The sequence below is a fragment of the Gigantopelta aegis genome, chromosome 3 (genome assembly GCF_016097555.1).
Source record: "Gigantopelta aegis isolate Gae_Host chromosome 3, Gae_host_genome, whole genome shotgun sequence".
Lineage (NCBI taxonomy): Eukaryota > Metazoa > Mollusca > Gastropoda > Neomphalida > Peltospiridae > Gigantopelta > Gigantopelta aegis.
The window spans coordinates 17,921,325-17,949,180 of NC_054701.1; the positions used below are offsets into that span (position 1 = coordinate 17,921,325).

The following is a 27,856-nucleotide window of genomic DNA, read 5'->3' on the forward strand; positions in this document are numbered from 1 at the left end:
CTCAGTTGCCCCCCCAAAACAAAAAATCCTAGCTACGGCCCTGGCTTTCACTATAGCCGAGGTTAATCTTGATGAACTGTATTCCCCCCCTCCCCCCGCCCCCGCCCGCTTCCTACGCCAGTGGTTATTACACGTCATTAAAACTCATGTATTTGAAGAACCCGGAAGTAAAACATAAAACGCGGGACATTCATAGCAACTTATAAAGTCAAAATTTTATTGATATTTTGTTGGGTTACTATGTCTGGTATGCGGTAAAAAGGTAAGTAAAATTATAAAATATCTGCGAATTGATTGTGACATTACCAAAATAATAAATATGGGCCGAAACTTGATGAACGAACCATGAATGCTTGTCATCTCGACCCAAAATCGTCCCAATAATTGGTCTGACCAACTCGCCTCCTAAAAGTTACCAACTCACCTAGGCCAAGTACTCTAGGAACACAACTCAGCTATCAGTGTCTCAGGGCTATGTGACATAGCATGTCCAGGACAGTGAGTTGGTGATTATTATTTAGTGGTTAGTGAGAGAGACTCAGAGAGGTTGGTGTAGTAGTCTTAGGTACACCTAAAAAAAAAAAAAAAAAATCTGAATCAAAATGTTAACAACTACGAAAAATTGCTCTCCTACCTTTATTTTTCGTTAGATTTTACTCATATTTTGTCCAAACAGAAATCTAGGAAAAAACCATTGCAATGACACAGATTCCACATACTAAGACCACAACCTACTACATACTAGTTAGCTAGGATTTTTTGTTTGGGGGGGGGGGGGAGGGGAGGCAACTGAGTAGTTAATAGTCTAAAACTCCTTTTCATTAACTTTCTATGCTTTCCGAACTTTTTCTGGGGGGGGGGGGGGGGGGGGGGGGGGGGGGGCAAGTGCCCCCCTGCTAGCTACGGCTCTGATGATGATGTTGGAGCAAAAACGATCACTCACGATACCCAAGTGATAATTTTCTTTTCTTTGGGACTACGTAATCAGTCAGTTTTGTGATTTTAGATGAGAAAGTCTACTTAATAAGAGTTTTACAGAATTATTTACGGTAATAAAGCAGGACGGCTGATAATGTCCATTATGATTTTAGGGGTGGCCGTGCGGTTATCTCATAATACCCTTTAATCTTAATAAAACAGGCACATGTTTTTTGCATGTCTAGACACATTGACTGGTAATTGTCCAAATATACACCTGCCAATCAGGAACCACAGGTACAGGCCACGGAAAGAAGACGCCAATTAACTAGAAAAACACTCCGATTATCATTTCAGTACGTGTGTTAATGTATGGACAAAAGATAATGCAGTTATTTCGACACTTTGACAATGGTGGTTTATATTGTATTGCATGGGATGGATATTATTACAGAACATTGTGATGCATCTGCAAAAATCAGGTACATTTTGTTTCTTCAGTTCTAAGACTAATTCCTGATGTGACACGTTAAATATTACGTAACCACCAGCTCGCCAGAGGGCGTATTCACTGGGATGGTACAAAATGGCTGTGCCCATTATATATGTATAATAGCCGTGACATTTAACCGTTTTATTAATTAACTATAAGATTATACTTGTGGATATTAAGCAATAATGTGCATTATATGTAGCAGAATGTGTATATAGTTTTTATAAACAACAGGTTTTAACATTTTCTTGTCATAAAATATTATAAACATAACAAACACTAAAATTAGGTTTTTAACACTTTTATTGTCATAAAATAGTATAAATTAATTCTAAATACAAGTCTGAATGTAATTTAAACTCAGTATCCAAGCTTGAAGTTTTAACTTGTTTATTCTTCTGTTTCTTCTCAGTCTGGCTATAATAGCTTGACCTTTCTATTGTTTCTGCATTACTGAGATAGAAGCAATCTGCAGCTGTCTTTCTTGTTACTGGTTGTTCCAGCTTGGCTTTTGATAAATGAGTCTTTATTTTATGTGAAACACCCAAACTGCTTCATTCTGCTGCTGTTTGTGATACGAGTCATTGGTGATCTTGAGTATTTTCTTGGAAGTTGTTGCACAGTATTTTCACAGTTTTTTGCATCAGGCTAACCTTTGTCCCAAAGATAAGATATGGACTCAATTATATATTAGGTTATGTGTATTTATTATTATGTATGTTATTTGTAATATACTAATATTACAAAAGAGTGTATGAACTTGAATATGTATCAAATAATGTGTATTTATGTTATTGTCTAATAGTTGATATTAACATTAATATTTCAGGTTCCCCTACTTTTTTTGAATGGTATATTTGATCACTTTTATTTTTCAGCATCATGCAGAAAAAAAAGAGGAAGAACTCTGGTGCTTCAGGTTTGTCCGTCCGTCTGTTTGTCGTGATGTGAACACCAGACTAAGTGAGATAGGAACTCAATCCACACCTACATGTAGCACTAGCATAATCACTTAAATCAGCTTAATTCAGGTTTGTCCGTCCATCTGTTTGTCGTGATGTGAACACCAGACTACGTGAGATAGGAACTCAATCCACACCTACATTTAGCTCTAGCATAATCAGCTTAATTCTTTATTTTAGTTTAGTATCTCAGGACTCCAGTTTTTAGACCTAGCAGGTGAAATAGGAATTAATTTTCTACCACCCCCCAATCCCCATCCAAAAAAAAAATCTCAGGTCATTTATCAAAATATAGATACATGTATGATTCCATCATATCTCATCTGCTATTTAGTTTGTAATTCTGTTATATTGTACCGGCCTCGGTGGGGTCGTGGTTAAGCCATCGGTCTACAGGCTGGTAGGTACTGGATTCGGATCCCAGTCAAGGCATGGGATTTTTAATCCAGATATCGACTCCAAACCCTGAGTGAGTACTCTGCATCGCTCAATGGGTAGGTGTACTAGCATAATCACTTAAATCAGCTTAATTCAGTATTTTAGTTTAGTATAGATCTCAGGATATATTTTTGGACCTAGCAGGTGAACCACCACCCTCCCCTCTCCTCTCCGAAACAAAAATGTCAGGTAATTTTTCAAGATATCTAGATCCATGTACGATTACATCATATCTCATCTGCTATTTAGTTTGTAATTCTGTTATATTGCAGGGCTCGACCGTAGCAGTATCTCAGGGTGTTTTGGCTACCAATTTCTCACTCGGGCTACCAGATGTCTAAACCTGGTAGTCTGCCGGGCTACTAGATTGTTTTTGCACCTCCAGTTACTCTGCAATCAACAAGATGCTTAAATACCTGAAAAAAACATCCTAAAACGTTTTTTAAAATAAAAATAAATTATTTAGCTTGTTTTTTCTCTCCTTTTTTAAAAGTTTATTAAAATTATGGGCTACCAATTTTACTAAGGGCTACCAGATTACATAACCTAGAAGCCTGGTGGGCTACCACTGAAAAAGGTTAAGGTCAAGGCCTGTATTGTAAATTTTCCATAATCATTAAATGCTCTAAAATACAACTCTGAGGTCCTAATGTTTGACACACCATCCAAACCATTTATATCATGTGCTGTCCTATTTCCAACAGGCATATTTTTCTCAGGACATACTTCTCTTGACATGCTATTTCAAACAAAATAACAGTATTTTATTCTCTATTTTTGGACCAGTGTGACCATAACTAGAGGTGTGTGGATTGAGGAGGTGATATATATGTATACAGTGACAACATTATTGTGATTCTATAAAAAATATCTCAGACCAGTTTACACACACAAGCTTGTGGAGGTGTGCCGATCAAACAGAGCATGATGTATACAGTGACAAGTCTATTGTTATTCTGTATCTCAGACAGTGACAAGTCTCTTGTTATTCTGTATTTCAGACAGTGACAAGTCTATTGTTATATTCTGTATTTCAGACAGTGACAAGTCTGTTGTTATTCTGTATTTCAGACAGTGACAAGTCTGTTGTTATTCTGTATTTCAGACAGTGACAAGTCTGTTGTTATTCTGTATTTCAGACAGTGACAAGTCTGTTGTTATTCTGTATTTCAGACAGTGACAAGTCTGTTGTTATTCTGTATTTCAGACAGTGACAAGTCTGTTGTTATTCTGTATTTCAGACAGTGACAAGTCTATTGTTATTCTGTATTTCAGACAGTGACAAGTCTATTGTTATTCTGTATTTCAGACAGTGACAAGTCTATTGTTATTCTATGTTTCAGACCAGAGTAAACGTAAGCGGAGGTGTACCGATCAGACAGAAGATGACGTATACAGTGACAAGACTATTGATATTCTATGTTTCAGACAGTGACAAGTCTATTGTTATTCTGTATTTCAGACCAGAGTAAACATAAGCAGAGGGGTGTGGATCAGACAGAAGATGACGTATACAGTGACAAGTCTGTCTTTTCTGAGATGCTCAACAAGGCAGGATTTATTCTCACTAATGGAAAGAAAAACAATGAAATAGGTAATAAATAATATGTACATGTGTACATGACGGAAGATAACAATCGTGTTATGATGATTGATCCCATGTAAATGGTGGAAGATAACAATCGTGTGATGATGATTGATCCCATGTAAATGGTGGAAGATAACAATTGTGTTATGATGATTGATCCCATGTAAATGGTGGAAGATAAGAATCGTGTGATGATGATTGATCCCATGTAAATGGTGGAAGATAACATTTGTGTGATAATGAGGTTACTAGTCATTTCGTACCATCCATTTTGTACCATAGTTTATAGTCATTTCGTACCATAGTTTATAGTCATTTCGTACCATAGCCATTTCGTACCTACTTTTTACCATCTCGTACCATAATGTTTGGTCATTTCGTACCATAGTGGGCTAAATCTTTCACCTAAAATGAAATATGTAATTGATTTTAATATTTTAATGGGCCATTACACTATAATAACAGTATTAATATATATATATATATATATATATATATATATATATATATATATATATATATATATATATATATATATATATATATATATACATGTGTGTATATATATATATATATATACATGTGTATATATATATATATATATATATATATTATATATAACATAAAATATTGGTTACTATAAAGCTGAAATAAACAAAAATAAATATTGTTTAATAAAATTCAAGTGAGGTATATAAAAACTAATAATACCTCTGCCCGGATTTTTAGACCTAAAGTGGACCTATGTTTGGAATCGTGATTGTGCGAATGTTTCCCAAGTTGAAATTGGCTTCCCTCTTGGATTAAAGTTGCAGGGCATCTGTTTTCTTCGAACGTACTGAACACCACCAATCTACAGATCCATTGTTACGTACTCGCTGAAGTTAATAGAAATTAAAAAAAGAGTTGTAACAAATAAGAAGACACAAACACAACACCCCTCCCCCAATTTATATATATATGTATGTGTATGTATGTGTGTGTGTATATATATATATATATATATATATATATATATATATATAAACACAAGATAAAAATATTTACTTCACAAATTAATTCAGTTCACAATATAAAATTACTTATCTTTACAGTATACGAATATCCCCTAGTATCCACAAGCTTTTGATGTTGTCATATACCCCCATTTTTTCCCACGTGAAATTCTATATCATCAGCGCAACTGTATTCCAATGGATTATGATCCTAGATTGATCTGAAAAAAATATTAGTAAAAATTTACAAAAGTTTGTAAGTAGATTGTACGATTTTGATTACGGCATGCGGTTGTCATTCAAATTCAAAGCGACAGTATATTAACTATATTTCTCACTCTTCCATGTGCACGTCAGGAATCGTGAATGATCTTCTCAATATTTCAAATGACGACACATCTCCTGCACTCATTCAAACCTTTCTCATACCTCTGATCACTCTTTTCCAGCAAACCACTGTCTTCTGTCATATCAGTCTTCTTGTAAGGTAGTGGCCATTGGCATTGTTCTATATAATAAGAAATAATAATAAGAAATAATGATAATAATAAAGAATCTGAACTATTAAATTTTCGTGCATCATAATTATATAAAATACATAAATTTAAAATACATATAATTGTATAAATAATTTATTTTTAAAGTAGACATAATATGATCAGAGGTTTATGAAATAAAAAAGTTTTACTTACGTATTAATAGCATCGTTTCGTGTGCTTTCTGTTACTGGCACCCCTACAACAGACCTATCGCGACAGTTGACACAATACCATATCTAGTTGATTACCTTTGTTCGTAGCACAGTATACATGTACTACTCGAGAAATACCTAAAACAAAGCAAAAATGATATAATAAGCAAGTTAACAAGTTAAAAAAAAAAAAAAAACCTAGCCAGGTTATTCAGGCAAGTCATGAGCTTGAATATTGAATTATGATACAAGGCAATAAAATTATGATATAAATACAATTTACAAAAATAAACATAAATATTTTTTGTACTTACTGGTACCACATATCCGATGTTGCCATCTATTGCACATATCACATTGCAAGGCCTCTTGTCTTGGCCTAACTAAACAGTCGCAAGCTAAACATAGATCCCTCATCGTAACGAGCAAGGGAAATGAAATGATGTTCACAAAATATTGTGTTTTATTTGATCCTGGATGACAAATTTCATTGGTTCTAATTTGTTCAAAGATACTGCTAAAATAACAACATTGTTGTAGGGATTCTTGTAATAAATATGTTGGGCCTCTTGTAATAAACTTGGTGAAGAAAACCATGGCCTTTGTTTATTTTATAAAACCATAATCCGTTTATCTAACACATGGTCTTTATGGGTAATTAAGGTTTTTCTGAGATCAGCTTGTCTTAGAAGATCTTGATATGTTATTCTAACAGAAAGTGCTTGTTATATAATGATGAACGGAAACGTTTGAAGATAAAAGTAATAAAAGTAATATATCATCTTTTTCTTGTTATTTGTATGTTTGTTTCTTTCTTAAGGGTGGGACTTCACTATAGCTACATTAGCCTAATGCTTATTTTTTAAACCAGTAATTCGACATTTTACTATCTATGAGTCAACTAAGCTGCACAATAAATGATTGAGGTACGAAATGACCAAGGTACGAAATGACCAAACAGACATGGTACGAAATAACCATGGTACGAAATGACTTCTGATACGAAATGACCAAATAACTATGGTACGAAATGACCAGGGTACGAAATGACTTGGGTATGAAATGGTAAAATTGGGTACGAAATGACTATGGTACGAAATGACTGGTACGAATTGACTGGTTACCGATGATAATTGATCCCATTTGGTGAATACATTCTCATTCTGTTATTTTGTGTTTCAGCCAGTGCTTTGTAACTGGTATAGACTATCAAAATACATGGTATGTTCTGTCCAGTTATGTAAAATAACTATTCTTGTAGCATCAGATTTCTGCATTACATTCTTTAAGCCAAATGTGACATGATTATTATGTGTTTGTGGTTAAGCAGAATGTCCATGCTGTTAAACGTTGGTTTTCTGGTATATTTCACAATGAGCTGGTGAGTCATTAAACATTGCTTTGTTCGTTTATTTCAGGCGTTGACCAGGCTGTGTTTCAGAGGAGTTTAAACCTGGCTTTGAAAAGACACAACAGTTCTCCTGATGTACGTGCTTCTCTTGTATTATATATAGTGCTCAGCTTTTCCATTCTCTGACAGATGCCGTACTGTATAATATGACTTTTTAACAATGGATATATATATATATATTGTGCTGGGCTGTCATTAAACATTCATTGATTTATTTATTTATTTAACAATGATGTTATTTCTTGTTAAAGAAAGTTTAATGCTATAATTGTAACAAGTTTTTGGATAATACAAATGACTAAAATTATATATTAAATAAATTTTCATGTTTAGGTGATAAGTCTGTGTAAATATGTGTATGTATGCCAATAATTTTGTACTGTAAACGATATATGGAAATAAAGTGAAGTTTCAGCTACTACAAACATTAGGATTATCACAAATACATGGATATACAGTCACTGATATTGTAAAGAAGAAAATGAATTTAATATGTAATTTAGTAGTTAGAAAGACTGTTAACTGGAAACATAACAATAACAGTAATTACAGGACAGTTTGTTGATATATATAGACAGGGTTCGCACACATCCTGGAAAATCCTGGTAAGTGCTTAAATTTTATTTTCATAAAACTCCATGGAAAAATTAATTACCCCCTGGAAAGTCCTGGAATTTTTTTTTTTTTCATTTTATAATAATTATTTGGAAAATATATTTATAAATAATCGTGTTTGATATACAGACTCAGTCACTGATATTGTAAAGAAGAAAATGAATTTAATATGTAATTTAGTAGTTAAAAAGACTTAAGTAGAAACATAACAACCACAGTAATTACTGGACAGTTTGTTGATACATGGATGATAATAAACGAGTTGCCAATTAACAAATTTATGTCCCGAGTGAAATAATTTTCAGTTGTCACAAGCTTTTGCTAATTTGAGGCCTGGTTATAACTGTATAATATTTTGTTTTAGGTTTTGGAAAAATTTTTGCAAGGATTTCAAGACTATATTGAAAATGTTTCACGGTATTAAAAGAAAAAATATTTTTTAATTTCTTATATTTGTCTTCATAATCAGACTTGGCCTCTAAATAGGCAATAAGCAAATTTTATGGGCAATTCAGTATTGTAGCTACATTTAGCAGATTAAATAACTGTTTAATAAGAGGGTGCTTAAACTACTTTGAATCAGCAGCCATCTCCATTGTTTTGTAAAAGATTTGTGTTTCCATATTTTGTTACACTACATATATTGGTTATAGTAGGCACTTGGATTTCACGGAAACAATCGTTACCGGTACCGTGTCGGTAAAATCACAGAACTGAAATTTTTGTTTCCCATGCAGGTGCGAATGCAGGATTTCTGAAAGGGGGGCATCCAAATGTGATGACTGATCTCTCCTTTTACACAGAACAGTTAATATAATCACGTTTCTCCCTTAAAGGTTATGGTGGGGATGGTCTGGACCCTCCCTGGATCTGATTATTATATCGAATCTGACTATTCAACGAAAATAATATATATAGAGGATTCGTCACGAGTATTTTTTAATATGGAAAATATCAACCAAGTCTATGTTAATGTTACTACATATTAAAAACACTAGTAGCGAATTCTATTTATCCTATAACACTTCTAAAATAACATTTTAATTTTTTTTTTTAGAAAATCACATTGTTAATATGACGTCATCACGATAGCACAGATTAGTTTGACGTTACGCATTTTAAACATATCTTTGAAAACGTTACGCTCAGGTACACGGGTCTTGTTGGCTTGTAAGCAAATGACCCATCCACAGCAACACATTACCTAGAGACCTTGCAAATTTGCATACCATTATTAACCGGGTTAATAAAGTAAATTATCACATGGGTTTATGACATGAATATCATGGGTAAGTTATAGGATAAATATAATTATTTTTTAAAAGACAGTTTCTGATGGGTTCCTTTGATCGCAAGGCACGGAACCGAAAAAGTGTTTCCCATGAAATTTGAAATCCTATGTCCTGTTATAGTGTAGTAAAATTTTAAGATCTTTGTGAATGTTTTTTTTCATATAAATATTTAGTAAATTCAGTAATACCTTGACAGTGGGGAAAATGGCAATAACCACATAGATTGCTTGATCATTGATATACCGTGCAAGCTTACATACATAGATTGCTTGATCATTGATATACTGTGCAAGCTTACATTCATAGATTGCTTGATCATTGATATACCGTGTAAGCGTACATACATAGATTGCTTGATCATTGATATACTGTGCAAGCTTACATACATAGATTGCTTGATCATTGATATACCGTGTAAGCGTACATACATAGATTGCTTGATCATTGATATACCGTGTAAGCTTACATTCATAGATTGCTTGATCATTGATATACCATGTAGCTTACCTACATAGATTGCTTGATCATTGATATACCATGCCAGTTTACATAAGTAGATTGCTTGATCATTGATATACCGTGTAGCTTACCTACATAGATTGCTTGATCATTGATATACCGTGCAAGATTACATACATAGATTGCTTGATCATTGATATACCGTGCAAGTTTACATACATAGGCTGATTATCACCAAATGGATTAAAGCCCCTTTTATGTTTTGTATAAATAAACAAGTGGTACATACATAAAGATATAATTATTTGAAACATAACTAGGTCGACATCTTATAGACTGCTTGAGTTTTGCAAAAACCATTTCAATTGTTGAGAACAGCCGATCTTTTCTCTCTGTATCTTGTTACTATGTCCGTCACCTCATTGCATCACATAATAGAAGCTTTCTTTTTCAGATTCTACAAAAGTTTGATGCCAACTCTTACATCGGTGGAATGTGAAAGGTATTGGCAGTGTTTGACAAATGTTTGTGAACGTCACTAGCCCTCACAAGCTTTAGCTAGTGCCCTATGTATTAATAGTAATACAGGTGACTATTTCCACTAACCCTCACAAGCTTTAGCTAGTGCCCTATGTATTAATAGTAATACAGGTGACTATTTCCACTAACCCTCACAAGCTTTAGCTAGTGCCCTATGTATTAATATTAATACAGGTGACTATTTCCACTAACCCTCACAAGCTTTAGCTAGTGCCCTATGTATTAATAGTAATACAGGTGACTATTTCCACTAGCCCTCACAAGCTTTAGCTAGTGCCCTATGTATTAATAGTAATATAGGTGACTATTTCCACTAGCCCTCACAAGCTTTAGCTAGTGCCCTATGTATTAATAGTAATACAGGTGACTATTTCCACTAACCCTCACAAGCTTTAGCTAGTGCCCTATGTATTAATAGTAATACAGGTGACTGTTTCCACTAGCCCAGACCAAACATTCACTAGCCAGGACCGAGGGTTAGTGGATTTGTCGATCCCTGTATTGGGAATGACTTTAGAATCTATCCACCACTTAGTATTCTGTAAAGAGAGGCAGTTTTGGTGGGGATTCTTTAAATAAAAAGGGGCACATTAGCCCTTGAAACTGATTATCTTGTGACAGCAATTTAGAACATCTGATAATGATGAATGTGCTGATGCAGATCAATTTTGCAAAGGTTTTTGTGGGTGACTGTGCTGGTTGCCATTGTGAATTAATTACAAGGGCTAGGACTTGTTTTTCTGTGTGGTAAAAGAAAGAGAAAGATGTAGGTTTTGGAATGAGGATGGGGTTTCTTTTATTTTTCTACAAGGCTGTAGTAGTGTTTTCTAGTGATACATGTTTGATTTTGTCTTTTAGTTATCAGCAACACTAAAATAATATAATAGAAATCCACTTTAATTAATGCCAGAAAAATATTGACTGTTGTCTTGGCACTCTGGCATTTTTCAACTTTTTAACTTATATCAGTTTTTTTTTTTTTGCACAACATAATTTTTACTAAATAAACTGGATTTAATCTAAAATGATGAAAAGCCACCTTATTTTACAACACTGTTTTAGGATTTTCGGCATTTATTTTAAAATTGGTATCACATCTTTGCATAATGATACTTTTTGTTTTACAATGTACTTATTTGATAATCTCTGCATGTGTCTCATAATAAAAATACTGTACTATTTTGTAATTTGTTTAATATCGGTCCTATCTATATGCACCTCATGACAATGCATTAACTTATAATAACACATTAAGCCTGTTTTCTAACTTTCAGTGCTCGGTCGTCCACTCAGAACAGTCTGGTTAGAATTCTGCTTGGTATGGATATCATACAGGTATGTTTTACCGTCGTTATTTTTTCAAGTTGGAAGTTATTTGTTTTAAGTGCATTGGGTCTTAAATAGAAAATATACATGTGATTTACGATCATTATTTAAGTTGGGCGTTATTTGTTTTTAAGTGTGTTGGGTCCTCAATAGAAATAGATGAACTGAGTGAATAAAGAAAGCTACATGTATTTGTTTTTATAATCATAAACCAAAATGGACTAAAATATTTATCGTGGAGTAATCAGTAGTCGCACACATCAAAAGATGCTCATGACACAATAAACACAATAATTCTAAAGCTCATGCACACACGCGAACCAGTAATGTCACATTTACCAACAAATGAAGACAACGCTTCCTAGTCCGTTGTCAGATTAAGTGATTTACACCATTAGTTTTTTCATCAATGAAACGTCTGTTTTCTCCAATACCAAATACAGTCAAACCTGTCTTAGCGGCCACCTGTATTAATGGTCACCTGCCTAAAGCGGCCACTTTTTTCCCTCCCAAACGATTTATAACTTAAATGCACCTGTAATAAGTGTTCACCTGTCAAACGTGGCCAGTGGCCACCCAAATTGGATCCCAAATCGCTAAAATACCTGTATTAAGCGGTCACAGTAAATGTTTACTATTATATAAAAGGGATATTTAACAACAGCGATAAGGTGCAGCAAGTAGCCAATCTTCACACCTTCATGAAGATTATAAAACCCATTCAGTCCCGACATCTCTACTGTGTGTACCGGCCTCGGTGGCGGCGTGGTTAGGCCATCGGTCTACAGGCTGGTAGGTACTGGGTTCGGATCCCAGTCGAGGCATGGGATTTTTAATCCAGATACCGACTCCAAACCCTGAGTGAGTGTTCCGCAAGGCTCATTGGGTAGGTGTAAACCACTTGCACCGACCAGTGATCCATAACTGGTTCAACAAAGGCCATGGTTTGTGCTATCCTGCCTGTGGGAAGCGCAAATAAAAGATCCCTTGCTGCTAATCGGAAAGAGTAGCCCATGAAGTGGCGACAGTGGGTTTCCAGTAAACCACTCGCACCGACCAGTGATCCATAACTGGTTCAACAAAGGCCATCGTTTGTGCTATCCTGGCTGTGGGAAGCGCAAATAAAAGATCCCTTGCTGCTAATCGGAAAGAGTAGCCCATGAAGTGGCGACAGCGGGTTTCCTCGTTAAATCTGTGTGGTCCTTAACCATATGTCTGACGCCATATAACCGTAAATAAAATGTGTTGAGTGCGTCGTTAAATAAAGCATTTCTTTCTTTCTTTCTTTCTTTCTTTCTCTACTGTGTGTCAGTTAAGAAAGTATGACTATGGAATGCATCTAATTGCCACTGGGCGGACTACGCGTTACATTTGTAGATTCACTTACTATGACAATACACAGCATGAAGTAGAAATTAAATAATTAAATGGAAAGAGAGAACAAACTTGTTGAGAACGGTTAATTTAATACATTCCAGTTGCAGTTTTTCCTGAAGGAAGGAAGGAAATGTTTTATTTAACGACCCACTCAACACATTTTATTTATGGTTAGATGGCATCAGACATATGGTTAAGGACCACACATATATTGAGAGGAAACCCGCTGTCACTACTTCATGGGCTACTCTTTTCGATTAGCAGCAAGGGATCTTTTATATGCACCATCCCACAGGCAGGATAATAAATACCATGGACTTTGTTACATCAGTTGTGGAGCACTGGCTAGAACGAAAATAGCCCAATGGGTCCATCCACGGGGATCGATCCCAGACCGACCGCGCATCAAGCGAACGCTTTACCACTTTACTACGTCCTGCCCCCTTTTTCCTGAAGGAGGCAACATGTCAAAAGTTTATAATAAACTAAAGTACACATCTGTTAATTAGCAGTACAGACGCTAAAACAAGAAACAACAACAAATGTTTTAAAGACTATATGTCGCAACCTGTAATCAGCAGCCACCTGTCTTAAGTGGCCACTTTTATCTACTCCCTTGTGTGACCACTTAAGACAGGTTTGACTGTACAAGAATCCTGAGATAGAAATTGCCGAACATGTCAACAGAATGGAGTGTCGGACTATTCATTTTATGCCACAAGTGGGATCTATTTAAAAACTTGCTGTGGCATCTATTTAAAAATTTGCTGTGGTAAATTTATAGTGTGCTATATACAGTTCTGGTCCAACTAGTTAAGTAAATAATATTTTATTTTATTGCTTTTCGGTTAGACGTTTACTTTACTGTTTGTTCTTACATGCGCAACTGTTGATTACTGCAGGATATACATTTAAAAAAAAATTGTTTGATTAACATACATATAGTCTTTTTTACAAAACAGAATTAAAACCAAACAGATATTTCTGTGTTCAGACTACATGTATCAGATGTGATGTCGGCAAAATGAAAACAGCATTTGGTTCATCCATTAGGTACCTCATTAGTGTCTCTGTTTATTGCAGTACATTGTGCAGCAGGTTTCTTCTCTGTTGTGACACTTATTTTTTCTCTTGAAGCCCAAGCTTGTGACTCTTGTTGTTGGAAAAACTGCCTGAGTTTGAAGGAGATGAGGAGTAAGTGTTTAACTGTCTGGTGCAGTATTTTAAGTTTAAAACTACATACATTGTATGCATATTTTTTAGTGATCTTTTTCAAAATGATGTATGCTTTTTTTCAGTGATATTTTTTACAATGATGTATGTTTATTTTTCAGTGATATTTTTGAAGAAGGAGAAAAGGTTTTTCTTCCACGTCTTCTACTAAGTCAGTTCCGATGGCTGGATCGTATCATCTGCAGCAAGGTTTACAAAAATCATCTCAGTAGAGTTACATTAAAAAGTTAATTATGATAAATAATTGATAAAATTATTTGTTATAAATCTTGCCTTTAGACCTTTTCCTGTTTAGTTAGTAAGATAGCTGTTTGTGCTGTAATCTCTGTAATCTTCGGCTAGCTGTGGGTGAACAGAAAATTTCACCAGATTATGTACTAAACTTTCAAAATTGCAGAAACAGTTATTTTGTTGCAAAATATCAATTATTACATGAAATTATTTTGCCAAATTAAAATAAAATTTCCCAGGTTGGTGAGTGCCAGAGCCAGTTCTGTAATCATCTTGTTGATTCTGATCGTAATTTGTGATGGATAAAACTGGAGTTGAGCATGAATGTAAATTCTGATTATAGGGTGTTATGTCAGACATACATGTACATGTAGTTCAGACATAAATACAAGAAAACACACCTTTGAGAACCAGTCTGTCAACTAGATACTGTAATGTATTGGTGATATCCAACAAAATATTTGTTTAACGACACCACAAGAGCACATTGATTTATTAATCATCAGCTATTGGATCACACATTTGGTAATCAAGGACACAATTTTTAGAGGAAACCTGCTACATTTTTCCATTAGCAGCAAGGAATCGTGTTCATGCACTTTCTTACAGACAGGACAGCACATACCTCTGCTTTTGATATACCAATCATGGTTGGGACAGGAAAAAACCCAATCAGAGAATGGGTCCACAAAGAGGTTACAGCTCTATAGTCCGAAGGTTCAGTGGTCGGAAGGTTCAACCCTAAACCTAGGTTCAGTAGTCCGAAGGTTCAACCCTAAACCTAGGTTCAGTAGCCCGAAGGTTCAGTGGTCAGAAGGTTCAACCCTAAACCTAGGTTCAGTAGTCCGAAGGTTCAGTGGTCGGAAGGTTCAACCCTAAATCTAGGTTCAGTAGTCCGAAGGTTCAACCCTAAACCTAGGTTCAGTAGTCCGAAGGTTCAGTGGTCGGAAGGTTCAACCCTAAACCTAGGTTCAGTAGTCGGAAGGTTCAGTGGTCGGAAGGTTCAACTCTAAACCTAGGTTCCGTAGTCCGAAAGTTCAATGGTCTGAGGGTTCAACCCTAAACCTAGGTTCAGTAGTCAAAGGTTCAGTGGTCGGAAGGTTCAACTCTAAACCTAGGTTCGGTAGTCCGAAAGTTCAATGGTCTGAGGGTTCAACCCTAAACCTAGGTTCAGTAGTCCGAAGGTTCAACCATAAACTTAGGTTCAGTAGTCAAAGGTTCAGTGGTCCAAAGGTTCAACCCATAACCTAGGTTCAGTAGTCCGAAGGTTCAATGGTCCGAAGAATCAACCCTAAACCTAGGTTCGGTAGTCCGAAGGTTTATAGACCTAACCGCAGACTATTGAACCTTTGGACCATTGAATCTTCAGACTGTAGAGTGGTTCCACCCCCACCCCCCACCCGACTAAGGTGGTTTGATCCTCAAGTGCCTCAGATGAGCATTCTACTAACTGAGCTAGATCCTGCCCATTTACTATAATCATAGTCACAGTGGGAAATGCATACAAATTATGACTTCAGAACAGATTTTGGTGACAAAAATAAGAGTTTAATAAATAATTGTGTATCAGAAATGATGGAGGTGTTTAATTTTCAGGATCTCACTGTGAAACTGCTAGAGATTATTGAAGTGACATCGTTTGACGTTCAGAGAGAAATCATCTCTTGTTTACCAGAGATTGTAGAAGATTCTGAACACAGTGATGTAGCTAAGACACTGAGGGATTTATTTGTTGGTTTCTCTTCATCATGTGTTTATAATATACAAATTGTACGATGTGACTGACATCATTTGACGTTCAGAGAGAAATGATCTGTTGCTTACCAGAGATGCTAGAAGATTCACAACACAACGATGTAAAAATTATTACTAATTATGTGTTCCTTTTTTCGTTTTTTTCATCAGTATACATTGTGTTCTGAGGAACACATAATTAGTAATAATTTTTTATATAATGTTTTTAATGACACGACTAGAGCACATTGATTTATTAATTATCAGCTGTTGAATGTCAAATATTTGGTAATTTTAACATATAGTCTTAGAGAGGAACCCTGCTACATTTTTCTATTAGTAGCAAGGGATCTTATATATGCACTATCCCATAGAAAGGATAGCACATACCACGGCCTTAGATATACCAGTCGTGGTTCACCTACCTGGAACTAGAAATAGCCCAATGGGCCCACTTACGGGGATCGATCCTAAACTGACTGCACTTCAAGTGAGCACTTTACCACTGGAATATGTCCAGCCCCCTAATTAGTAATAAATATTGACTGCTACCAAAAGCCTCATCCACAGTGTCAGGATGTTAATCATGTTACTGGCAGTCAGTCACACAGTATTGACATTCAATCCCATATTCAACTCAGGCATATATATGTGTATCTACCATAGTAGGGAATTAAATTTAGTCTTAATTATATGCTATGTGTTCCCTTATTATTTTTCTATCAGTATATTTATCTAGTTTATGTTAATCATGTGATTACTGTAAATTGGATTAATATTGTGACATATTTTTTTTTTCTCATGAACATGCACAAAAGTGCATGTTCATGATGTGTACATTTTTTTAAAAACCATGTGTGTATCTGCAATAAAAATGACCCGTAGGTATAAATTTCATGATTTGAGGTCAGGCACAAATAACACAAAATTTATATATATATGCATCTTTGTTTCCAGGTTTACAGTATATAAATCTTGAGTGGCAAGCCCTTAGCATCTGTGTGTAAATTGTGCTATAACTTTATAGTAGTGGGACAAGGAAAAGGGTGTCAGTTGTAATTTTATAAAACATGGGATGAATGAATGTTTAACAACTCCAGCACAAACAAAACCATTGATGTTGAGTTATTGTAATTAATAAACATTTCATTCAGAGTTTTATTTGAGTGTTTCGTAAACTTCATCATGACTGAACCAAGATGACTCCCATTCTCACACTTTTCATTCCACATTATCAAATCTATTTGTGGAACCAGACAAATAAAAAATGCACATACTTTATATTCTGTCTTATCTAAAATAAAGTGCTTATCTATTAGAAAAGTAATAACTCAATTCTCGTTACACTGCATATGTCTTAATGACAAATTGATACAGAGGCCATATATACAAGAAGAACTTGAGTTCAGTGGATTTATATATATTTGTGTTCACATTTCAGGGACATCTTACGTCAAGCAAACCAGCTGACTGTTCCAATTCTCGATGCTCTGTCTAACTTGGCACTCAAACCAGATTTACTGACTGAGGTGAGATAATAAGAACCAGTCGTACGTAGTCACAGGAGTAAAACATATACACCTATGGTGGTGAAAATTTAATTAGACAAATGATCTTTGCGAAGTGCCAGGTCTGAAATTTCATTAGGTGTACTTTTTAAATCAAGCAGAAATAATTTAATTAAAGAAATGATGCTTGTGAAATGCCAGGTTTGAAATTTCATTAGGAGTACTTTTTAAATCACACAGAAATAATTTAATTAGAGAAATGATGCTTGCGAAATGCCAGGTCTGAAATTTCATTAGGAGTACTTTTTAAATCGAGCAGAAATAATTTAATTAGAAAAATGATGCTTGTGAAATGCCAGGGTTGAAATTTCATTAGGGGTACTTTTTAAATCAAGCAGAAATCTGTAATTTGTTTTTGTCCTTCCCTTTCTTAAATAATGAACCAAACAAAAGTGCCCGCAAAGTTAACTTTTATGTAATTTTTATGTTAAAACAACTATATAATTATCTTTAAAATTAAATATTTGACAGTACCAAAATAATTATAATTTTTTTTTAATTTGCTAAAAACTATTTATATCTTCTGAAGTTTATTGGTGAAAGTTTCATCTTTCTTATTCTGTTTGAACTGTCTGACCAGGTTCGCGGCTCGGTGATGCAGACTCTGGATTCCGTGAAGATGAAAGATCTACCAGTGGTTGTCAAGTTTCTCTTACAAAAAGCCACAGCCCAGGATGCTCAAGAGGTGAGAGTGTTTGTGCGTGCGCATGTGTGCATATGTACATCTTATGTGTATGTGTATATATGTTTTTTCTGTTTCTTTAACAACTGGCAATGGCCCAAAACACATTAATTTAAGGATTGTCTGTTATTTCTTTTACCTTCATCGGGGTATAAACAAAACAAAAACCCACCTCACATAAATTTGCAGATCTTTTTTTTTTTTCATACTCAGATGAACGTAAAAGAAATAACAGACTATACTTATAATTAAAGCGGCAGTGTCTGGAATATTTTTATTATATAAGCATATAGAACAGAAAATCCAATTATGTTTGGTGCATATATGACGCCGCACTCCGCATTTGTTTCACTACGCTGGCTTATCCAGGTCAAAAACAAAGCCAGTATTTCAAAAGTGGGACACTTTTGACGGGCTCCTACCGATCTCGGTTTTCATTGGCTTATCACAAGTGTGGAATTCCCCAACAAGAGATCACGCGAGATTTTGTAATTTTTTAACAAATTTAACTGTCTTGATTGAGGGGTCGTCTCATATCTCCAAAACATATTTATATCCATAGAGGTATGGTACAACGCCTTTCCAGGGGTTGGTGGGTGGGGGATTTGCCTTGCAATTAAGACAGTGGCCAGCCGTTGGCATACGTGTTACATGTAAGGGGGTGTTACGTAATGCTCTAGGGGTAGAAGAAGAGGGTACTGTGTTCGATTTACGTAACATTTTTCAAGGCTATATGTTATTTTTATTCATTACTTAGACCTAAAAAGGTGTTTTTTGGAAATGCGCGGTCAGTCTAGGATCGATCCCCATTGGCGGGTATATAAAAGACCATGATATGTGATATCCTGTCTGTGGGATGGTACATATAAACGATCCCATGCTAAAAAAAATGTAGCGGGTTTCCAAGACGCGTGTGCAGGGATTTCAGTGGGGTTGGGGTTATAGACTGTTGAGTGAAGTTTATATGGGACAATGCTCCCCCAGAAAATACATTAAACATTTTTTTAAGCTTGGGCAAGTAAGGATTTCGACCTCCAATACCCTTCCCCTGCAAATGCACCCGATTCCTCTCTAAGATTATGTGTCAAAATTACCAAATGTTAGACATCCAACAACAGATGGAAGGAAGGATAGGATATGTTTTATTTAACGATGCACTCAACACATTTTATTTACGGTTGTATGGCGTCGGATGATTATTAAATCAATATGCTCTAACTTTGATGTCGTTAAACACCCCCCCACTAACTTTACCCTTTCCAAACGAAAGAATATTTATTTGAATTTGTCGATTTTAACACGTAAAATTAAGAAGTGAAAACGTTCATTGTCTACTTTAGTATATTTTATTTTAAAAAATATATATACTTTGAAAGTTCTACTAACACTTTATAAAATACTAATTCTGAAATAGGAAGGTACGATTGACTCCGAACTTTCTTCGTACAACGCAAGATTTCTCTTTTAATTTTTTTAGACGAACCCTACAATTTGAAATTGGCAAACACATGTGTTACCTGAAACTGACAACAGGCTGTCGTTTGTGCTTTGCTGAGCTAGGCGGCACAGGCGACGAATCAAGCATATACTTTTGACGATCTTCGTTCATAGCGAACACACACAAGTTTTGTAAAAGTGCATTTGAGCTTGTATTTCATATTTGTACATGATGTTATAATATGGTAACCAGAGAATGTAACTTTAAATTTGAATCATACTTGCTAATAATAACACTAAAACTTTATACTTTATTTTGAATTAAACAGTTTAAGTTTATCAGGATTAAGAAAATATAGTGGTAAGAAAGGCCGCCTCTGAGAATAGAAAATTGATGTCATGTGTGAACAAAACAATTCTCACAATTTCAGAGGCCAGTTTTAAACAACTAAATAAGCTTGTTTGAACAAAATGTTTTAATTTTTTAAAAAAATTTTATGTTCTTTATTTTATAGTTTCATACATTACGTTATTTTGTATCCTTTGTTCGACGGGTGGTTTCCAAGATTAGAGCAAACCTCAGTTTTAAGTCCAGTAATACCCAGAAGAAGGGGACCAGGTTTGAGTGGTTTATTAAAACCTTTATATGTAGTTTGTCTCTTTAACCTTATATTAATCTGTTAAAGACACTTGTCGGAGACCACTCGAGACCACACCAGACCACAAAAACTCAATTAAAATGTCCAGGCAGTGTTATGACAAGTCCACCACTGCTGGCCACTTTATATAAACAATATTGAAGCCAGTTCCCTTCTGAAGAGAATATGCAATTTGATATCCTGACACAGCAGTGTTTGGTTGTTTCATGGCAGTCCAAGAGAAATGATGTTTTTTAGTTATTAGACGAGTAGAAATAAAGTTTGTATTGTTTAACGACACCACTAGAGCACATTGATTTATTAATCATCTACTATTGGATGCCAAACACATGGGCGTACGACCTGGGGGGGCGGGGGGGGGGGGCATTTGCCCCCCCCCCCCCCCCCAAATTCGGGCAAAACAGTGGGCAAAATTTGGGCAAATTTTATCTGGGTAAAATTTCGGGCAAATCAACCCCTCCAGCCCCCCTAAATCAAAGAGTCCCCATACGCCCATGGTCAAACATTTGACAATTTGGAAACCTTTTACATTTTTCTTAGTAGCAAGGAATCTTTTATATGCACCATCGCATTGACAGTATAGCACATACCACGACCTTTGATATACTAGTCATGGTGCACTGGCTGGAACGAGAAATAGCCTAATGGGCCCCCACTAAAGGGTAGAAATAACTACTGTAACTGCTGTAGCTTATATTATTATATAACAGAAACAGTACTGTTAGTTCCGCTATAGGGTTCATCCGTGGATCTTTTCTAATAATGATTTTTAATTTGTGAATTTTTATTCATTTTAAACATTTTAAATATAAATTTAACATTGAAAATGTAAGTCTATTTTTCTCCTAAAGTTTTAATCGGATAGTTCTGAAAATTGGTACTTTGATTCACAAACTAATAGAGAGATACTTTGGAAAAGTTTGAATTTGTGAATTTTTAAGATGTTATCGAGTTTGCTGCAATTTTTAAGATGTTATCGACCAACAAAGACGTTTTAACGATTGTAATTACAAATATATTTTTCTGCATAAAATAGTAGTGGCTGTATATTAAACGTGTTTTTGATCGTTCTAATATTTGTACTAGGGTAAATTTCATTTTATTTCCTAAAAATGTTTTTTTCGTACATACGAAATTATTTGAAGACAAAATCCAGTTTGGGCTTCTTACAAATATTAAGATGACCAGAAACACATTGAATATACAGACACTGATATTCTAAACAAGAAAATATATTTAATATTTAAGTTTAATCATAGAAATATTTTATTAGTCAGAAACATCTTACAATGCAGCAAACTCAGGAATGTCCCTTTAACTTCAAACATTTTGAATTCAAAAAACATAACATTGAAAATTTAATGGTCAGTTTATCTTCTCCTAAAGTTTTGATTAGATAGTTCAGAAACTTAGTATAAGTATTCTCAGGGGCAGTCTTCAGAAACTAAAAGAAATATATTGGAAATTTTGAATTGTTATTAAATTTTAAAATTTTAAATAGAAATTTAACATTGAACATTTAAAAAACTTGTCTTCTAGTTTTCATCAAATAGTTCTGAAACTTGATACTGTGATTCTCTGGGGCAGTCTTCACGAAGTAATAAAGAGATATTTCGGAATTGGGTGGGGGTTTTTTAACTTGAAATAAAAATTTAATATTAATCAGTTATCTCTGTTATTAATAAATACAAATTATTCAATGAATTAGGTTATACTATGTTGTACAGTACATCACAAGGGTAAAATAATTAACTGCATAAAAGTAATAATAATGACTACAAATGCAATTAACAATATTTAAATTTTATTGTGTAGGAAACTTTTAGTAATTTAGTAATTCAGGGTTCGACAAATCTACTAGTCCTTGGTCCTGGCTAGTGAATGTTTGGTTTGAGCTGGTGGAAATTAGCAATTGTATCACTATAATACATAGTACACTAGCCATTTGAAGCTTCTCTGAGGGCTAGTGACATTCTCAAACATTTGTCAAACACTGAGTAATTTCTCTTGAATTATGTTTCATAATTGTTAAATATACATGTATGTAAATCAAACGTCGGTGTCCATCAGTAGGAAGATCAAAAGGAACATTATTTTCAAACACATGTTATGCAAATAGCTTTACCTGTATGTATTGACAGCAGAAAGAACTTCCATCTAAAACATACAGAGCTTTGTTTTGATTTGAAATAATTAAACTTCATACCTTTTTGATGAAAGATTATATATTAAAAAAAAATAGGGTTTGTTTTCATGAGTATGTAAAGAAAACCATACTGAATAGGAATTAAATGTGATAATTGAACAACAAAAATAGGCTCTAAATAATTGAATTGGACAATAGCATGTATACAACATGAAATAGCATAAGACAAATTTTAATTAGATATGCATGCTAAAGACATAGGCTCAGTTCGTTAGAACAGCCACTAGAGATACTTTGATCGAAGGATCGAAACCCCTTGGTTGTCCCATTCTCTGATTAGTTTTTTTCTCTCATCCTAACAGTGCCCATTGACTGGCATTTCAAAAATCATGGTATGTACTTTCATGTCAGAAAAACCAAATGTTTGACATCCAACAGCTGATCAATGATTAATACATCAATGTGCTAGTCGTGCTGTTAGACAAAACAAACTTTAGTTTAATAAGCCAGCCTGTGTAACAGTGAATGTGGCATATGTAAGTTTTACATGTATTTTATTGTTCTTTTTACAGTAACTAGTGTGATTTCACTACCCTGCTTAATCATTAGAAAAACAACAAACAAAATCAAACATTAATTTATCATGTACAACATTATAACCTAATTCATTAAATAATTTGTATTTAATATTCAAATGTACTATTTCTGTTATATGATAAGATAAGCTTCAGCAGTTATTTCAAATCCCCAGTGGTAAACGCTAGCCTGAAGTATGTTCACTTTAGTGTCGATCTCCATCGATGGGCCCATTGGGCTATGTCTTACTCTAGCTAGTGCACCGTGACCATGACTGATATACCAAATGTTGTGGTATGTGCTATCCTGTTTGTGTGATGGTGCATGTAAAAGATCACTTGCTACTTATAGAAAAAATGTAGCAGGTTTCCTCTTGAAGAATATATGTAAAATGTTACAAATGTTCGACATCCAATAGCAGATGATTAATAAATCAGCACATTTTATTTACGGTTATATGGCGTCAGACATATCGTTAAGGACCACACAGATATTGAGAGAGGAAACCTGCTGTCACAACTTCATAAGCTACTCTTTTTCGATTGGCAGCAAGAGATCTTTTATATGCACCATCCCACAGACAGGGTAGTACATACCACTGCCTATGATATACCAGTCATGGTGCAGTGGCTGGAATGAGAAATAGCTCAATGGGCCCACTGACGGTGATCCATCTCAGACCGACCGCGCAATGAGCGGGTGCTTTACCCCTGGGCTACGTCCCGCCCCTCCCAGGAGATTTATGATTAGGTTATTCAGCTGGTTTATGTTTAGTCAGTACCTGTCAGGGTTTCTGCCAGAGGGTAAAATGGTAAAACGGGTATGATGTCATCCCCAAATGTTTTTGCAGATTTGTTTTTTTTAAAGTTACCCTTTTGACAAAATTAATTACTCTTGTCATTAATGTATGATTTTCTTAACCCTAACCCTAAACTTAACCCATTTTCTTTCTGGGGGAGGCCCCCGATATCCCCGGTTGACTGTGGTTGCATTCAATTCCATAGCACCGTACCCAAACATTTCTTTCTGGCAGAAACATTGCCTGTACATTGTAGGTGATCCCTTGCTTTTTTACTGTTAGGAGTAACCCAAGTGGTGACCTGATTTCATCCCATTCTCTCTATCGACAGTTTCAAATGTCGAATTAACCATATGCTGAACACCAAGTAGCCATATCCAAATGAATTGAGGTGTCATTGAAGGATGGAAACGTTTTATTTAATGCCGCACTCAATGCATTTTATTTACGGTTATATGGCGCTATCAGTAATGAGCATTTCTTGGTTTTCAATCATTATGTCACATTAAATGAAGCCTGGATCATGGTAGGCCTATATCACATTAATTGATAAGAATAGGGTATTTTAAGATATGGCTTTACATATGGTTACTTCTATTAACCTTTGTTCAGTATGTGTTGGATTTAAACATCAGATGTTGGTATACTCAAGCATATTTACATAAGCATAAGTTGTCTATGAACAGGTATTACAAACTCCTTTGAAAACTATGTATTTATATTATTAGTATGCTATAAAAACATGCATTAGAATTCCTAGAACAATTTTCCACTTTAGATTGCTAGTATACAATGATGTTTTTCTTTCTTCAGGTGATTGATTCGTTGAAGTCCCCTGCTGATCACAAGGTGATAGATATTTTTGTTCTGCTCATCTTACATTCTACAAATCGACGGAAACCAGTTGAGAGTCTTTTCCGGAACAAGATTCGAACCAGCGCATTCACTGAAGTCCTCTTACATGATGCATTTGGGTCCCATGGGCAGGTAACTTTGATTTCGTGCTTAATTACATTAATTTTTAACAGTTTTTCTTTAATCTATATACAAAAGAATTATTAACAGTATATTGTATTCGTAAATTTATTATTGTTTTAACATTTAGTTAATTATTTTGTTTTTGTGTATTTTACCTACAATTTTACAAATAAACTTATTTATTTTATTTATTTTTAATATTGTGTCCAGTATTTTTCCAGTTTAAACATTTAAATTTTTCTACTTCCGTCTTAACATAAAGACAAATATTTCTGACAATTTGTATGTCATTGGGAGTAATTTTTCTATTGCAACATATATTAAGAAGATTCAGAATCTATTATTTTTATTTATCTGTTTCATTTACTTTTTAGATCCTGCGAGAATACTTCCCATCCATCTTGTTGGGTCTTGCAGGCATGTTTCAGAAGTACTAATGTTGTGATGTTTAGAGCATAATTTGTTTTTTGGTACAAATTGCTAGCACTTGTTTTGTGTGTTTCTGTTCAACTACTGTATATGTTAGTCAATCTGTGAAACCAGTCATTTCGCGAAGTGCCTGTGACCACCAGGCAATACCAAAATGACTGAAAATTCTGTGTATAACCAACCTCTGACTACAATGGATTGTTGTACATGCCATCGCATTTTAAGTTGACAGTGTTAGGATTGAAGCCCCTTAATTTGTTTATGTCCCTTAGTGTCTCTCTCCTGGCTTTCATGTCTGCTGTATTTGATGTTACTATATTTCTTCAAACTTTATTTGCAGCTTTTTGGCATCTACTGGCTGATGGTGCAGGGATATTCATACACAGACACAATAGTCGGACGTTTTCGGTGTAGTACCCTGTAGGTTTTTGTTTCAGGTTTCTTAAATAAATAAAAAAAACGAAAAAATTCTTTTTTTTTGCAGTGCTAAGTGTATCCCTTACTGGGGAGGAGATCTGTAGGGCTCTGGGCTCCGTCGTAAGACACCTGATAGCGGCCGTACCCAAGGGGAGGAACACTTGGGAAATTCACCTGGACTCCCAAGAATTGAGAGACAAGCTAGAGCTGACCGGTCTCGCAGTCAGAGGACGCGAGTTTGAGATCCTGTCCCGTTTCCCTGGGGGCACGTGGGTTAGACTGAGGGGTCTGCCTCTCACCGTAGAGAACAGCTACATAAACGAGCTGCTGAAGAAATACGGCACTATTGTCGTAGGAGCAAGTTACTCTACGTGGCGTAACACCCACGTAAAGACGGGGGAAAGGACCCTAAAAGTTGACATTTTAAGGGACATACCCACCAGACTACAAACGTGTGACCACGAATGGTTTACTGTCAAATACAGAAACCAACCAGAGCTGTGTTTCAGCTGTGGCAAGCCTGGCCACCATCGATGGGATTGCCCCAATAGACAGTTTGAGTTTAAGGGTATCGATCAGGACGGGCAGGAGGGACAGGCCCAAGAGGACAGCACCCCCCTCCCACTCGCCCCAAACCAGGAGGAGAACTTGGTGATCGACACGTCGGAAACACCAGCGACGGCCCCATCAGAGGAGGAAGAAGAAGGAGAAAGAGAAAGTGAAGGAGAGGAAAGCAGGAGAGAAAGAAAGAGGAAAGAAAAGAAAGAAAAGAAGGAGAAAAAGAGGGATTTGTCATCCTCTGCGGAGGACGTGACACCGGAGAAAGCGTGCCACACGCTCCCTCCCCCAGCCCCTTCCAGGAGCAAGGGCCAGAAGTCCGCGAAGACCTAGGTCTAGCGGTCTCCACCCCACCCCCTCTTTCCTTACCGACTCGGGACTGCCCACGGACTGCGATTCACGAACACCCCCCTAAACCTAGCTAACGTTGACGACATGGACATGCCCCCGGACCACCCCTTTTGTGTCTTCGCAATGCGACCAGAGATAATAATAAGTGCATTCAGTTTGTGTGTTTTCAGTGTTTTCAGTGTTCCTTCTTGTGTTTCTGTGATGTTTCGTGTTCTGTGTTGTCTGTGTGTGTGTTTTTTCATCGTTGGAGTCATACTGTGTTCCACTGTGCAGTCGTGTGTAAATGTGTTGTTTCTATGTGTGACCAACCCAAACGTGCGCGAACCTATGTTGTGTGTTTTTATATATATTGTGTTTTTCATGTGTTTTTTGTGTTACATCACGGACACGACCCCGGCCACCACCCCACCCTGCGGCCTGTAAGGCCAGGGCGAACGTTGGACTTGGTGTCCCCCGGGGTCCCCGAGACAGGACCCCGTTGCGAAATGTATTGTGTATATGTATGTCCATGTTCTTTTATTGTTATATTTGTTTCATGTGTTGTCAAACTCTTGTCATAACCATTACTATTATTATTACCACTACTATCATTATATGCTTAAAAGTTGGCAGTTATCAGCACCCACTTGAAAATTGGCACATTAAACGTGAACGGCTTTGTGAATAATGACACAAAGCGAGCCCTTATTCTAGATCTATTAAATACCGAAAAAGTTGACATAATCTGTTTACAGGAAACTCATTTCAATGATAAAGATAATATTAAAAACCTATTAAAAGAATTTAAGGGGAAATTTTATATCAATTCATGTAATGTCGGCCGAAAATGGGGGGTAGCTATTTTATTCAGAAAAGGTTTAGAAATAAAAGTAATTAATTCCCTTAAAGACGCGGAAGGGCGAGTTCTAAGTTTACTTTGCCAATTTAAAAGCCAGGTTTTTAACGTAGTTAAT

General features: G+C 35.5%; 1 protein-coding gene across 2 annotated transcripts; it reads left to right on the forward strand.

Moving 5' to 3' along the window:
- Positions 1–201: 201 nt before the first annotated feature.
- Positions 202–27,237, forward strand: LOC121367625 (Fanconi anemia group D2 protein-like). 2 transcript variants are annotated; one of them, XR_005957397.1, is made up of 9 exons: positions 202–262; positions 2,290–2,330; positions 4,274–4,405; positions 7,504–7,571; positions 10,317–10,364; positions 11,677–11,737; positions 14,243–14,299; positions 14,440–14,527; positions 16,166–16,407. XR_005957397.1 is itself a non-coding variant. In XM_041491913.1 (6 exons), coding segments are annotated over exons 2-6 (375 nt in total). In that variant the 5' UTR covers positions 14,397–14,527; positions 16,166–16,423; the 3' UTR covers positions 26,068–27,237. The 2 variants fall into 2 exon arrangements, 1 of the variants encoding a protein (XP_041347847.1); XM_041491913.1 differs by lacking the exons at positions 202–262; positions 2,290–2,330; positions 4,274–4,405; ... (2 more) ...; positions 11,677–11,737; positions 14,243–14,299 and adding exons at positions 17,745–17,832; positions 18,452–18,556; positions 24,984–25,157; positions 26,062–27,237 and having other exon boundaries at positions 14,397–14,527; positions 16,166–16,425.
- The last annotated feature ends 619 nt before the right edge of the window (positions 27,238–27,856 follow it).